Below are 14275 nucleotides of genomic sequence, written 5' to 3'. Positions count from 1 at the left end.
AGGGGCACCTGGGGGGCTCAGTCGGTTAAGTGTCTGCCTTTGGCTCAGGTCATAATCCTGGGGCCCTGGGATCGAGCCTCACATCGGGCTCCATGCTTGGCGGGAAGCCTGCTTCTCCCTCTCCCTCTCTCTCTGCTTGTGTTCCCTCTCTCACTATGTCTCTCTCTCTGTCAAATACATAAATAAAATCTTTAAAAAAAATGTATTGATGAAAATTATTTAAATATCTTTCCCTTTAAATGAAAACCTCGTAGAGATCAAATATGCTTACCTTGCACATTAAATTCTCATTCATCAATAACTGATATCAAAACAGAAAAACATGGGCAATTATATTCAATTTGAACTTACTAGAAATATAAATATCCACATACATAGTGTGTTATTAGTAGAGAAATGGTTGCAAATAGCCACTGAAACCTTCTCTTGTCCTGTAATTTAAGGCAAATCATAAATATTCAAATAAATAATAAAAAAGTCTTGGACATTAAGCAAAAGGAAAGCAATCATTTCAAATTCTGATTATTTTCTATTTTTGATGCTGTAGCAAACAATGGTTAAATCTCAGTCTGCTCTTTAATATATACAGAGTCCATGTATAAACACGCTGTATAGTTTTTAATGTATTTTTTGTAAGTCCTATTTTTCTTACATAATTAATTTAAATACTTTGCATCATTTATTTAATATGAAGAAGTAAAATTTTCCTTATATATTATGAATGACATTAAATATAACATCTAAGTAAGCATTCTGCACAGCGTTTAATATTCTGAATAAAAATACCTTTTGCCTAAAGTCACATTTGCATGTAATGCCAAAAACAATGAAGCGATTAAGAATATTCCTGAGAACATTTGAGAAATTATATATTTCTGCAAAAGGGTTCTCTATTAGTTTCTGAGAACTGCTATGAAGTGCCAGAAACAGAGTGGCTTAAATCAACAGAAGTTTATTCTCTCATTGTTCTGGAGTCCAGAAGAATGACATCAAGGTCATGGTGGGGCCATGCTCCCTGCAAAGCCTCTAGGAGAGAATCCATCCTCACCCCTTCTGGCTTCAGGTGGCTCCTGGCGTGACTTGGTTTATGACTGCGGAAGTCTGTTCTCTGCCTCTGTCTTCACATGAGCTTCTCCTCTGATGTCGCTCTGTGTACTATCCTCATCTTAAAAGGACACAGTGACTGGATGTAGGGTCCACCCTAAATCCAGGATGATTTTATCTTGCGAGCCCGAACTTTCTGCAGAGGCCATATTTCTCAGTTCATGTTCTGAGTGATGTGAACTTTGGGGAACACTATTCATTTATTACACATTCCCAATCAAAAGTGATGGGGAGTTCAGACATACTTTGATAAGCGTAGGCTTTGCTGTTGGACAGACCCCATCTGCCACCAATGAGCCCTTTGACCCTGCCAGGTTATCTACACTTTAAAGCCTCAGATTCCTCATCTATAAAACTGGGTCCATGTTAGGCATCACATTGGCTTATGGTGAGAAGTAATGGAGATCATGCCTAATGTTCTCAGCACAGTGCCTGGCACAGAGGAAGGTCACTTAATAAATATTAGTAGTTGCTCACTGTTGCCAGGACAGGAAGGTAATAATAATCATAGTATTTACTATAAACCTACTGTTAAGGGCAACTATATTGGTGTTAATTGTAAAAGGGTTAGCAGATTACAGCTAATGGTGTCTTCAAAGACCATCAGTACATAATCATGGATGATTTTATTGTGACATGGTAGATGAGAGAGAGAGAGAGACAGGAGAGAGAGACAGAGAGATGAGAATCCTTAAAAGAGCAGCTCCTGAGTTTGGTTAGAGACAGACATTACTGTAGACTGAATGTGTTCTCCAAAATTCCTGTGCTGAAACCTAATAACCAGTATGATGGTATTTGGAGGTGGGGCCTTTGGGAGGTCGTTGGGTGATGAGGGTAAAGCACCTATGATGGGATGGGTGCCTTTATAAAAGGTCCCTCATAAAGCTCCCTCACCCCTTCTGCCATGTGAGGCCATGGCAAGAAGATGGTGTCTGTGAACCAAGAAGAGGGCCTTCACCAGATACTGAATCTGTGGGCGCCTTGCTCTTGCACTTTCTAGCCTCCAGAAGTGTGAGAAATTTCTTTTGTTTATGAACTACCCAGTCTCTGGTATTCTGTTCTATCGGCCCACTAGGACTGAAACAGTCATCAACAAGACTTTCATCAAGAGACCCACCAAAGAGGCAACTGGGTGACTTAGTCAGCTAAGCGTCTGCTTTCATCTCAGGTCATGATCCTGGGGTCCTGGAATCCAGCCCCGCTTCGGGCTCCCTGCTCAGCGGGGAGCCTGCTTCTCCTTCTTCCTCTGCCTGCCGCTCCCCCTGCTTGTGCTCTCCCTCCCTTTCTCTCTCTCTGTCAAATAAATAAATAAAATCTAAAAAAAAAAAAGACCCACCAAATGTGTTTGGAAGAGCTGCACTGGAGGACAGAACGCTGATATTCAGCACATTCTAGCATTTATCCTTATTTCTGTTCTGGATTTGCATCACTCATTTCTAGGCCTGTGTCTTGATCACTATTTGGGGTGATATTTGGAGACTTTGAAGCATAAACAGAAAAATTCTAAAAGCCTGTTTTACTCTAATTCCATATATAGTCCAATCCTGCTGAGCCTGCCCTCCTGCAGCTATCATGCTGACCCCATGTCACAGTCCCCCTGGTGGCTGTCTCCGACTTCTCCCCTCTCCTTACAGCCCTACCCTTGCCCCCTCACCCCTTGCTCCTCAGATAGCCTTGGCTTGGTCCTTCCTGAGAACTAGTAGTCCATCTGCACGTGAGCGCCTTCCCTTGCTGTCCTTCCCATCAGAATGTACTGGCATCTTTGCCCATCTGTTCTTTCCCTCTATTTCTGATGAGTGACCCCTCTCCCCTCTAAGAGTAATCCTTCCCCTGGGTATCTACTCTTATCCCAAGTAATAATTTTGATCCATAATTATCCTTTTGTTTTCGGGCATTTGGTCTCTCTCCATGGAATCCTTCTACTCAGTCTGTAAATATGCCTAAGCTCCCTCTTTGTTCTTAAAAACACTGACCCCTCCAGCTACCATTTCTCCTTCTTTAACTGTACTAGTCAACCTCTTCAAAGTGCAGTGACCTAGCCCCAGATGCATGTTGTGATAGCTGTTAATGATTATAAAATTATTGAAAGAACAATACAGAACTCCCAATAGTTAAATCTTGATAATTTCTTCCTGGTAGAGATAAGATGTGGCTCCATCTCTAAGCAGTGAGGAGGTCTAGAGCCTCTGCACCCAGTCTCCGGGGCGTGCTACCACCCTGCAGACCACAACCCTGGGGGTTGTTCTCAGTGTGGGAATTTAGCATATTCAGAATATTCAGTGATGAGTCTCACAAAGTGCTTTTAAGAAATTGGGAATTTACATAGCTGTTCTGTTGGAAAAATTATAAAATCGGTAATGCCCTGAGGATAGGATAAACAAAGACACTTTTGTGTTTTAACCTCTGAATTTGTTCCTGAGAGTTTGCTGACTAATAAGCAGGTAAGAAAATTTCCAGCCTCTCTGGCATACTTCCCATTTGCTGAAAACCTGCGGATAAGTCCTGAGTGAAGTTTAGAACCCATGTGGGTCCAGTGGAGGGGGTGAGAAGCAGGCTGGTGCAGTTTATTGTATCCCACTGAATTTTTTCCAGGGGCTAGATGGTAAATCAGTTTTTCGCAAGGACACACCACAGATGAAGACAGACAGGAGAACTGTACAGAAGAGTTTATATAGCATTTGGGTGTTGGTGTTTAAAGTCAAAAAAAGAAAATATACGTAGATCATTCTGGAGTAGGTCAAACATTTTTTTCGTCTTGGACAAAAGTCCCTGGGAAATCTGCCCTGTAAGACTCCTTTAGCAGAAAAAGGACATGGATGCCAGCTAATTTTATAACATCAGAGTGCATCCTCTAGCTTATTGGGGTCTGGGAGGCAGCCTTGGCCTTCCCTAAGGGACCCTCAGAAGCCTTTCGAGGAACTGAAAGGTGACCGTTAAGTAGAGTGGATATATATTGAAAAGTTTTTCTCTGTTGGATAGGCAAAGGAAAATATACTCCCAGCTGACTTGCTAGACTAATATTTTCCAATAGGAACTTATTTTACTGAGAAATTATACGTAAAAATTATACTGTGGATGATTCAATCAATCAGCAGTAGTAGTGTATGCAACTATGTGTGTGTGTGTGTATGTGCGTGTGTGTGTGTGTGTGTGTATTCCCACTGGAGATACAAAGAAGTATGAAATGTGCTTTCTGCCCTTGGAGAAGTTTACAGTTAAAATGAGGCTGAATTTAAGCCCCCTCTCTCTAAAGGAAATTCTAACCTCTCTCTAAAGCAAATTCTAACCATTCCGTAATGAGAGACAATGTGATGTGGCTGAATGTTGGTAAGCTTAGCTTGAGAAAGTCATGACCTAAAAAACCCTTTTTATCTTGTCACCGGACCACCCATAGATTCAGCTTCGTGCCCCTTGTGTCATCCAGAAGGAGAGAAGGTAGTATTTGTACCGTGAAGAGATGTGGCTTTTCCCTATAAGACAGTTGTCCCTACCCCCACCCCCCATTGTAAGGAATTATGTGGGCTATTAATGTACACTCACTAGTTGTGTGTGTTTATCCCAGCAACCAAATGTAGAGATTTTCTGTCTCTTGATTCTATATCTACAATGGAGCTATATCCTTTAGAATAATAACACAACAGAGAAATAATTTTTATATGGGGTAGCTTCCATATAACTCTGATTGTCTTTAATTAGGGGGGAAAAATCACAAGCTAAAAAGAGTAACAGACTTGAAATCAGTTAAAACTCAGAATAATCAACTGAGAAAAAAATGTAATCTCATAAATCTTCATTTTTAACCACAGGACAAGAGTCTCTTTATTCATTCAATAACTTTTGCTGCCCCTCTCTGTTTCTCAGATTGGAACTGTGACATAGATGAGAATTGCCAAATATATGTGAAATGAAAGACTTTCCCCCTACCCTTCCCATTCCCCATAAGAGCCTAAAACAAATAAAACTGAGAAAGTCACGGTTCAGTTCAAGAATTAGGTTTATGTGGCTCTAATGTAAGAACTCTGATTGAGACTGGTCTTGATCAAAGGCAGGTAGGGGGAGAATTAGGCCAACTAAGACACCTTTTTTTGGTTTGTTTCAGCAGTGTTTCCCTAGAAATAGGGAGATATAATTTGGCACATTACAAACATGACTGGCCTTCATTTTTCACATAGTAATAGCAAAACTCCAGGAGCATTAATAGAAACAAAAATATAACCTGCTATTTATTGTACCCGAGGTTGGCTTTCATGATTTTCGAGAAAGGACCAGAGTTGAGACAATGCCATGCATGATTTTTTTGTCAACCTAGCCCTGTCGCCAAAGAAGCCGATAGACACATATAAGCAGATTATTCTTTTTCTTGGTGGAGTGAAGAAAGAGTAGGCATATGCCAGATAATTTAGGGGGGAAGGGAAATACGAAAAAAGCGTGGTGGGGGGAGAGCAGCTCTGCAAAATGAGGCCAGACTGGTGATGCCTGTGTACTGTCCTCATCTTAAAAGGATACAGTGACTGGATGTAGGAGTTACAGCCGCTTTCTCCTTAAAGCTGGCCAGAACTTTAAAAGTCTGTTCATTTCTGTTTGACACGAGGAGTGGGATCTCTCAGCAGGAGCAGGGATGTCACGATGCATGTCGTCTGCCGGAGCAGGAAGCCGCGTTTGTAACGGGGAGCTCAGCGATATTCCCTTGCGAGCATGAAGGCACCCGTGCTGGGCTAAGCCCTGCTCTCCGTGGCGGCTCTCGCATCGGGAAACTCTCCGTGACCCAGCGGCGGCAATCCCGTTTGTCTGCCTCCTAGCTTCTCCCGCAAAGAACGGAAAATAGCAAACTGCGAGGCTGGGCTTGTTTAATGAATGTGATTTGTTTTTGTTGAACCAAAGGCACAGGAGGTTTCGGAGGCTGTCAGCGTGATGCTAGATTTGTGAATGATTCCGTGCTCCACATCTTGGAGGCGTTTAATAGGGAGGGTGTCTGAGCTTGCAGGTGATAACCTGTCCAAAGGCATTTTCTTTACTTTCAGAGGTTCCTTGAATAAAAATGACCTTTAAAAGGTATGTGAGGCCATCTCTCTGACTTGCAGAGCTGTATCTAGCATGGGCAGGCATGTGAGAATCTTCCGTTCTAATAAGAATGTCCTCATGATGCGGCCTCCTCCTTCCCTCTGTGACTCTTCCTTGAGCCTGGCTGTGGTCCTCCCACCGTCTCAGAAACCCGTAACGCTGTAACCTGAGGCACTTTCTGCTTTTCCAGTTTGAAATTCATTCTCTTGCACTATATAGTCAATATAGTTTTTGGTGGAATGCCTTTTCATTCATTCACCTGTTTCAGCATTAGAAACCAAACTGTCTTGGGGTGCTTGGGTGGCTCAGTGGGTGAAACCTCTGACTCTTGATTTTGGCTCAGGTCATGATCTCAGGGTTGTGGGATCGAGTACTGCATCAGGCTCTGCATTCAGTGTGGAGTCTCTCTCTCTCTCTCTCTCTCTCTCCCTCTCCCCCTCCCCCTGCTCGTATGCCCTTTCTGTTTCTCTCAAATAAATAAATAAATAAATAAATAAATCGTAAAAAAACAGTCTTACCTTCTTTATATTAGCGTGACTTCCCTCCTCTACAAACTTCCCCACCAAAAAAGTTCGTCAAAACAGATTGAACATTACTTTTCCACAGTTTGTAACAGAAGGTGATTTTAATAGAGGCATTGGCTTAGATATGAGTTTATTTGAGGGACTATTTGCATTTAATAATTAGTGGTACAATATTATTATTTAGTAATATAGAAAAAAAAAAAAAGGGCCCAGAAAGAGCTTGATTCCCTGGAGAAAGAAACTTCCTGAACATGGATAGTAACACTTTTTCTCCATTTAGATGTAATTGTTGGATGATATTACCCAAACTAATTAATAGTGACACATTAGTTAACATATTGCCATCAGCAGGTGGCTATTTGAGCAGGGATGAAAATGGCATGTGCTAAAACAAATTGTTGTACCCTAGAGAAATGTGCAGAATTATTTTTTAAAAGAGTCTTTTAATGATGTGTGCAACATGATTTATTATTTTTTTTTACTTAACACAGCTTTGAGAGATGAAACTGGGGGTAAGGCTGGAGAGATAGAGACTGAGAAAAACAAAATAAAAGACAACAAAATTGATTCAACCTTTACCAAAAGCTTTTCGAATTGATAAACAAAACGAAACAAGTCAACAGTTGAATCCAAGTGGCACAGTCAGTCTGTCAGATCAGAAATCACACAGAAGACTCGGGGGCCCTCCTTCTTCCTTTGCGCTGTCTCTCTTTCTTCCTCCCCTCTGTCTATTGTAGATCTGTCAGGGGATTGGGGCAGACGGCGACGTATGGGCAGGAAACTGTAATCTGTGGCTGGCTTTCAGTTTCGGAGGCATCACTGTGACAACGAAGGGGTTAAAACTGTCAACACCTATCAGAGCTCGGCGATAATTAGTGTAATAGCAGTCCCAGAACATTGGCACAGATGACCACACAATAGATGAATTCTACTGGGGTCCTGCTTCATAGAGAATCCTTCATCTCTTCCAGCTCAGGCACAGCTATGTTTTTTAAATGCCTATGTGAAGAAAGCTACTGTTTGTGCATACGGATGATTCTGGGTAAAGATGATTGTGAATCTTTTTTATTTCAGAAAGTGCTTTTTGAATTAGCACTTGCAGGTACAAGTTGCATAGATCTGTACCCTCTGAGCACCAGATGGGTGGCCTGTAGAATGTCTCCAAGTGTGTCGACTGTTACTCTGTTACGAAGGATGCTCAAGGGTGGTAAGGAGTGGTTTGATTTAGGGAGACAAACTGTGGCAAGATATACTTTCATTAATTTTTTTTTTTTTTTTACTTGTTCTTACAAGAAACATAAAAGGAAAAACAGAACATTTTTAAACAAGACAGGCTGGAGAAGAATAAAATACATTTTTCATTTAGTAGCTTCAAGGAAAAAAATGGATAGATAAAAAGCAGAGACTTAAAGGTATTTTTTCAGGGACACCTGGGTGGCTCAGTCGGTTAAGCCTTCAGCTCAGGTCATGATCTCAGGGTCCTGGGATCGAGCCCCGCATCAGGCTCCTTCCTCAGCGGAGAGCCTGCTTCTCCCTCTGCCTGCCGCTCCCCCTGCTTGTTCTCTCTCTCTCTCTCTCTCTCTGACAAATAAATAAATAAAATCTTTTAAAAAGATATTTTTTTCAGAAGTCCATGTGGTAACCAGAAAAGGAAAATTGTGACTTAAAAATAGGAGCAGCAGTTGGTAGAGCATGTGACTCTTGATCTCAGGGTCGTGAATTCGAGCCCCACATTGGGAGTCGCGTTTACTTAAAAAAAAAAAATAGGAGCAGGAATCCATGATGGACTAGGGGAAGAATGGGTAAAGGAGAACCTCAATAACCCCGATATGTTCAAATCCACAGGTCCCAATGGCTGGCATCCTAGAGTACTTAATGAATTGGCCGAAGTCATCACAGAACCGCTAGATATCATTTTTGAGAACTCGTGGAGGACTCATGAGGTGCCTGAAGACTGGAAATGGGCATATTTAGAACCTTCTTTCACAAAGGGAAATGGATGATGACCCTGGAAATACTCATCAGCTTAACTTTTTTCTTGGAAAAATTCTGGAATAATCAACTTAGTACACTGGGTAACTAACTTATAATAGCTAGAAACGAGGCAGTGAAACATCATACATAAAGAAGTACTGAGTCTGGTTTTGAGATCAGGTCTCGTGCCTATTTTGGGGATCCTCCCCTCCATTCTCTGAATTCTTGATGAAAATAAATGAGGTTGGCCGAGGCATTTGGGTGATAACTAATTTTAAGTGTAATACAAGACAAAAAGCGGGTTTCTGGCATTAGCTCATCATTACATCATTTCCATATGAGCCTTTAACTTGAGAATTAGGAGCATTAATTTAATATTTTAGGATACATCTTTTTTTTTTCACTTCATATGGGACCATGTTTTTATGGGCTGAAATATTTTATATAATTCTCTATAGAATAGTTTGATGATGGAATTCCCTTATTTTAAGGTGCTTTCATAGTTATTTCGTATATAGGTAGGATCATAAAGCTGATGAATTTGAGGAACATCAGCAAGGGGAGAGAGTTTTTTCTAACTTCTCATGTTTAATTTAACCTGGCTGAAGTGTAGTGTTAGCACCAGGAAGGGTGTCTTGCTCTCACTGACAACTGAGCAAGATCTGCTGTGTAACTTGATCTCTAGTTTTTCTCACTCCCTGGGGACTGTCTTGGCCAGTGCTGTGCCGGATCCCACTCCTCCCCCCCCCCCCCCCCCCCCGCCAAGATTCTCATGTCAGGCCCGTGGGAGCAGGGAAGCTGTCAGTGGCAGCGACCATTACAAACCTTACATAACCACAGCCCAAAAGGAGAGTAGGGTAGAGTGGGGGAAGGAAATCAGGACACATCTGGAGCCTTTCTAATTCTTACTGTTCTTGCCTTTGGCTGCGGGTAGTTTTATTTCCTGCTTAGAAAATCAACCAAGTTGATGGGACCAAACACTTAATTGAAAGGAAATTATCAAAGAAGGTCCAAGTCTGCCACAGGCTTCGGGGACAGGCAGCTTCTGAGAGCCCATGAGCCGTCAGTCCTGTTACAGAATCTCTCCTGCACTACTTGGAAGTACACAGGATCTGCTAAAGTTTGCCTCAGCATTGTGATGCTCAAGAGTAGGAAACTCTCGAAGGAAAAGCAGTTTACGTGCATTTTCTTCCTGGTGCATGCTGGTCCCTAGGTGAGCAGTTAAGGTCTCCCAGGGCAATTTTATTACAATACTGCTTTAAAAATCTAAGGTTTACATAGTTTATCTACTTCTAGAGATTAATTTCGATACTGTAAAATCAGTCTCATTCTTAAATGCAAATGCAAGGAAATTAAGCTTGCGAGCATGTATAAATTGTCCTTTAAACTATATGTAGCTTGCAGATAAGTAAGGATTAGACTCCAGTCAACCTTTCATCATTTTTTTTTCCCAAGTGAACCAGAGTCTTTCAAATTTCCAAGCTAGATTTTTCTTAAGGAGTGGGGGGTCTGGATAGATTACAGATCGAATTTATTGTGATAATAAATGGCTTCCTGTTCAAGACCTCATTTCCAGATGCAGCATCTGAGGCAGATTTATTTCACAGATGTGCATTTCCATGCATTTGTTGAACTGTTGCTAGAAAGAACCCAATGTCTGAAAAATCTATTATTTTCACCATTGGCATTATAATGCAATCTACTGCAACCAAAAAAAAAGGGACTCTGGTCATTTCAAGTTTTATTTTCTACTTGTGTAATGTCTAACTTCAGTTAGCTTGCTGAATTTAAATTTCTTGGTGTCTGCTATTGGAATTTGAAAATAATGATATCCTACCTAAGTTAAGAGTCACAATCTAGAATAGTGAGAAAGCCAAAGGACTTGAAAGACTTCTTACCTAAAGCCAGAGAGAGAAAGCTTTAAGCAGAGAGGTATTAAAGGAACCCCTAATTCTTTTTCATTAAATCAAGGTCAGGTAAGAGCTTAGAATATAAGAGAAAGGAAGTAGTCTTACCATGAATTGTATCTGAAGACAGTTACTCTTAGGATGAGTAATTTTTTTATAGTATTCTAAAATTTTATCTAACATTCATAATATCCTTAATAGGTACAGGTAAAGGAAGTAGCTAAGGGACAACTATGTTATCAGAACTAGAGGAGTATCTTGATTTGTATTTCCTAGAACTTCAAGAGACATTAAGTAGAGACTTTTACTTCATAACACTGAGGAATTTGGAGGAGTATAGCAAAATTTTTCTTCAGTTCATCTTTTAACAAAATTCTGGGGGTGAGGAAAGAAAGATTTTCTTTACATAAAATATTTCTTGGTTCAGGCAATGCAAGGGCTCCTTCCCACCAAGGGAATTGAAGCAAATTAGAATAGCTGTACTCAAGCAGTTTCTCAGTCCCAAGAAATTTACAGCATCTTGGTGGTGTGAAATCAACGACAAAAACAGTAAGCCTTGAGTCCTGGCTTCCGAAATCTTAGTCCAAATTTTGGAATCATGTCGATTGCCTCTTCAGGTAGTGAATCTGTTTAGAACATAAGCTATAATGTAGCATGGGGAATGGTCTTGAACAGTTGTTGAACTCATCAAAAGCTTTTTATCCTTGCCCATTAAACGGGGAAAATGAATACTTCCTACAGTTCTGCATCAAACTACATCAAATAGCCGCAGAGTTCTTGGCCTGGTGCTTGACACATAGTAGGTGCCGAGCGCCTTCCTCCCTTCCCTCCTTTACCATGACCTTCTTTCTTTCCTCCTACATGAAAGAGATTACCTTAAAACTGACTAGAAAACTCAAGCATAAATTGACGTGTCTTTATTTCTGCCTTAAACCCACTAAATAAAGCCGCTTTGCTTTCTTTTAGAAAGGATAGAAAGGTTACAGTGGCCACTTTCAGCAGGAGTTCGCTAAATGTTTATTGATTGAATGAAAGGAATGTGATTTTTAAAAACAATGAGCAAATGTGTAAAGCCAGCACTTTTCAAGGCTGGGGAAATAGTCGCATAGATACATATGAAGGTATTTCTTCAACTTTCTTCTTTCTTACAGCTTTAGATTGATAAAATTTGGTGTACAAATTAGTGAGTAGCATATGTGCATTTTCATCGGATTTTATGATGGTGATTTACAAATTAGGAGTGCAAGTCGGCATTCCCGCATAGGTTCTTCTGCGATAAATCCAGCCAAGATACCAAGCGGATGATGGTGGATCAGCAAACTTTTCTATGTGAAGAGAAACCAGATGCACCAGTGACTAGGAAGCACCTGCCAGAAAACTGAGATGAGCATATCTGGATTGTTCTCTGTGAAGAGTCGAGCACCGTAAACAGGTTCCTTGCATGGGCATTGAAGAATAACAAAAAGAGAGGTTAAAGAGAATTACATTTTTAGACAAAATATTTGATTCATAAAACTTTTTACATGTAATATTAAATTAGGTATCAAAACACCATGTTCAGGCAGGTAGAAGATTTCTGAATTTCAAGTAAATAAAGGATAAAGAATAGAATAATATGTCCAGAGACATATACAAGACATGAGCAAGAATCTGACGAAATTGCCAGTTCTCTGTTCAGACCAAGGGCCAAGTTCAGGGGATGCTTAGAAGTCAGCTGACAACTTGTGCTTTGAATAAAGCTATACTAGATGCTATATGAAACCAAGTAAGTTGTGCAGAGCAAAGCAAATCAGCTAGGTTTTCTCTTTTAGAATCTTCTAATTTTACTCTTAGCAGTCTCTGTGGTCATCGGTTAGATATTCCTACATCATATGTTTTACACTATTAGATTCTTTGGAAAATACTCTTTAGCTTCATATTATTAATCTCTAAGAATATAAAATCAAATTTCTACTCCAGGATCACTGTTTTAGATATGTCCGTGAAAGGCAAACAAAACAAAGCAAAACAAAACAAAACAAAAAACCCACAGTAGTTCAGAAAAATGAGTAACATAACTTTCTTTCTTTTTGCTTACCAACATAGAAATTTTCCTTTAAGTTGTTTAAATGCCTGGCAATGACGTTTTGTTTTTTTTATTGTTGCTGTTAAAAGATAACTTTTAGAGGAAAATGGGAGGTTAAATTCCACATTAAGAGCTGGGTGGTATTTTTTTTTGACAATTTGGCCAGCATTTCTTCCATTGGAACAAAAGAAAGTCAACTTTTCAACATTAAGATGAGAAGTGTCTTTTATAGAAGCATTCTGTATCATGCCCTTTGTCTGATGAATTTTCCTTTATTGCTCCAAAAATAAAATGCTGAATTGAATATCTTGAGGGCAAAGTGGTATAGTAATTGGGGCAAATGGTAGAAATTCTATTGCAGTTGTTGCCCTGTTCTCTAAGCTTGAGACTATTCTGAGATACTCTTTGGGTTCCTAAAGTCATCATTAATGGAAAAGTTCTGCCTTACAGAGACGTGTGCGTAGGTCCAAATAATTAACATGTGTACATCTAAGTAGCCAAGCACAGATTCATTCTAAATAAAAGCTGCAGTTTGGTTTTTTGTAAATGTAATTGCAACTGACACCTTTTTTCCCCCCTTTCATTAATTGTTTTTAAAAGGGACTATATGAGAAGGCTCTATTAAAAGCTTACTTGGAACAGCATTACGAACATCGTACGCCCATGCAGCGCTGTGATTTGCAAACATATGTCCGCTCTTCAATAAATGTTATGGCTTTCACAGCGGTTCCACCTTGGCCTCTTTTGTGATCGTTTTCCATTCCGATGAATGGCATAGAGTGTGTGTGTTGTTTAAATTGACGATGTATAAATGTTTATAGTAATGGAGCATTATGGTTAACATGGGAAATCAGAGTTCCAACTTGAAAGAAAGGAGAAGGCAAGGCTCCCCACACTCCACGCAAAATGCAAATAAATCATTACGATGTGTGCTTGGATGCTTTCGTGTGACTGTTACATGTGTATGTTGTGGCTCTCTCCTCTCCAGCCCACCCCACTTCTGACTAAAAAGTCCTCCCGAGGGTGATAGGCTGTAATTTTGTGCCAGTAATTGCTGCTCGCCAGAGCGGGAGGTGGGGGTGGTGAGATATATTAGGTGATAGGCGGGGTCACATGTGGGGTTTCTGCCGCGGCTCCCGCAGGCTTGAATATCCATCACTCAAACGTGGTCGTGATTTGTCTACAGATAAGCGGCATCTGGGGTCACTAGATCTGGAATCTCCTGGATTCACATGCTGGCCTCACCACTTTCTGGCTTCTGGACCTTGAGCAAATGGAATAAATAAATATAGACCTTAGCACAATAATTAGCCCAGGCTAATCAGCCCCCCAAAATTAATTCAAAACAGTTTTGTAGTAATGTTGCGGGTTCTGTGTAAATGGCATCCCGTATGATATGTTTGGTGATGATGAAAGGTTGTTTTTACTCTCACTGAATTCAAGGTGAGCAGAACATAAATTTAAAGCAAGAAAGATGTAGAGTAAATATTAGGAAGAAATATGTACAAATAAGGATTTTAGAAGTAAAAAGGTACCGTGGGATAACATCATCTGATTCAGAAATTGTGTAGTTAAGACACTGAGCGGCCAAGAGTTTGTGGCGTGCCCGCAATCACACGCTGGATTGTGACAGACCCTCT

The 14275-nt window shown here is 40.4% G+C and overlaps 1 protein-coding gene across 2 annotated transcripts in view; it reads left to right on the top strand.

Annotated features, from left to right (window-relative positions):
- The window catches only part of SAMD5 (sterile alpha motif domain containing 5), a 62333-nt gene extending 48977 nt beyond the window's left edge, over positions 1–13356 (top strand). For both annotated transcript variants that reach the window (XM_036095602.2, XM_036095599.2), the window contains one exon: positions 8535–13356. In XM_036095602.2, the coding sequence (XP_035951495.1) occupies positions 8535–8597 (63 nt within the window). In that variant the 3' untranslated portion in view covers positions 8598–13356. The remainder of the gene's footprint in view (positions 1–8534) is intronic.
- Positions 13357–14275: the final 919 nt, after the last annotated feature.

The sequence above is a fragment of the Halichoerus grypus genome, chromosome 9, assembly GCF_964656455.1.
Source record: "Halichoerus grypus chromosome 9, mHalGry1.hap1.1, whole genome shotgun sequence".
Lineage (NCBI taxonomy): Eukaryota > Metazoa > Chordata > Mammalia > Carnivora > Phocidae > Halichoerus > Halichoerus grypus.
This window is presented reverse-complemented; position numbering and strand designations above follow the sequence as displayed.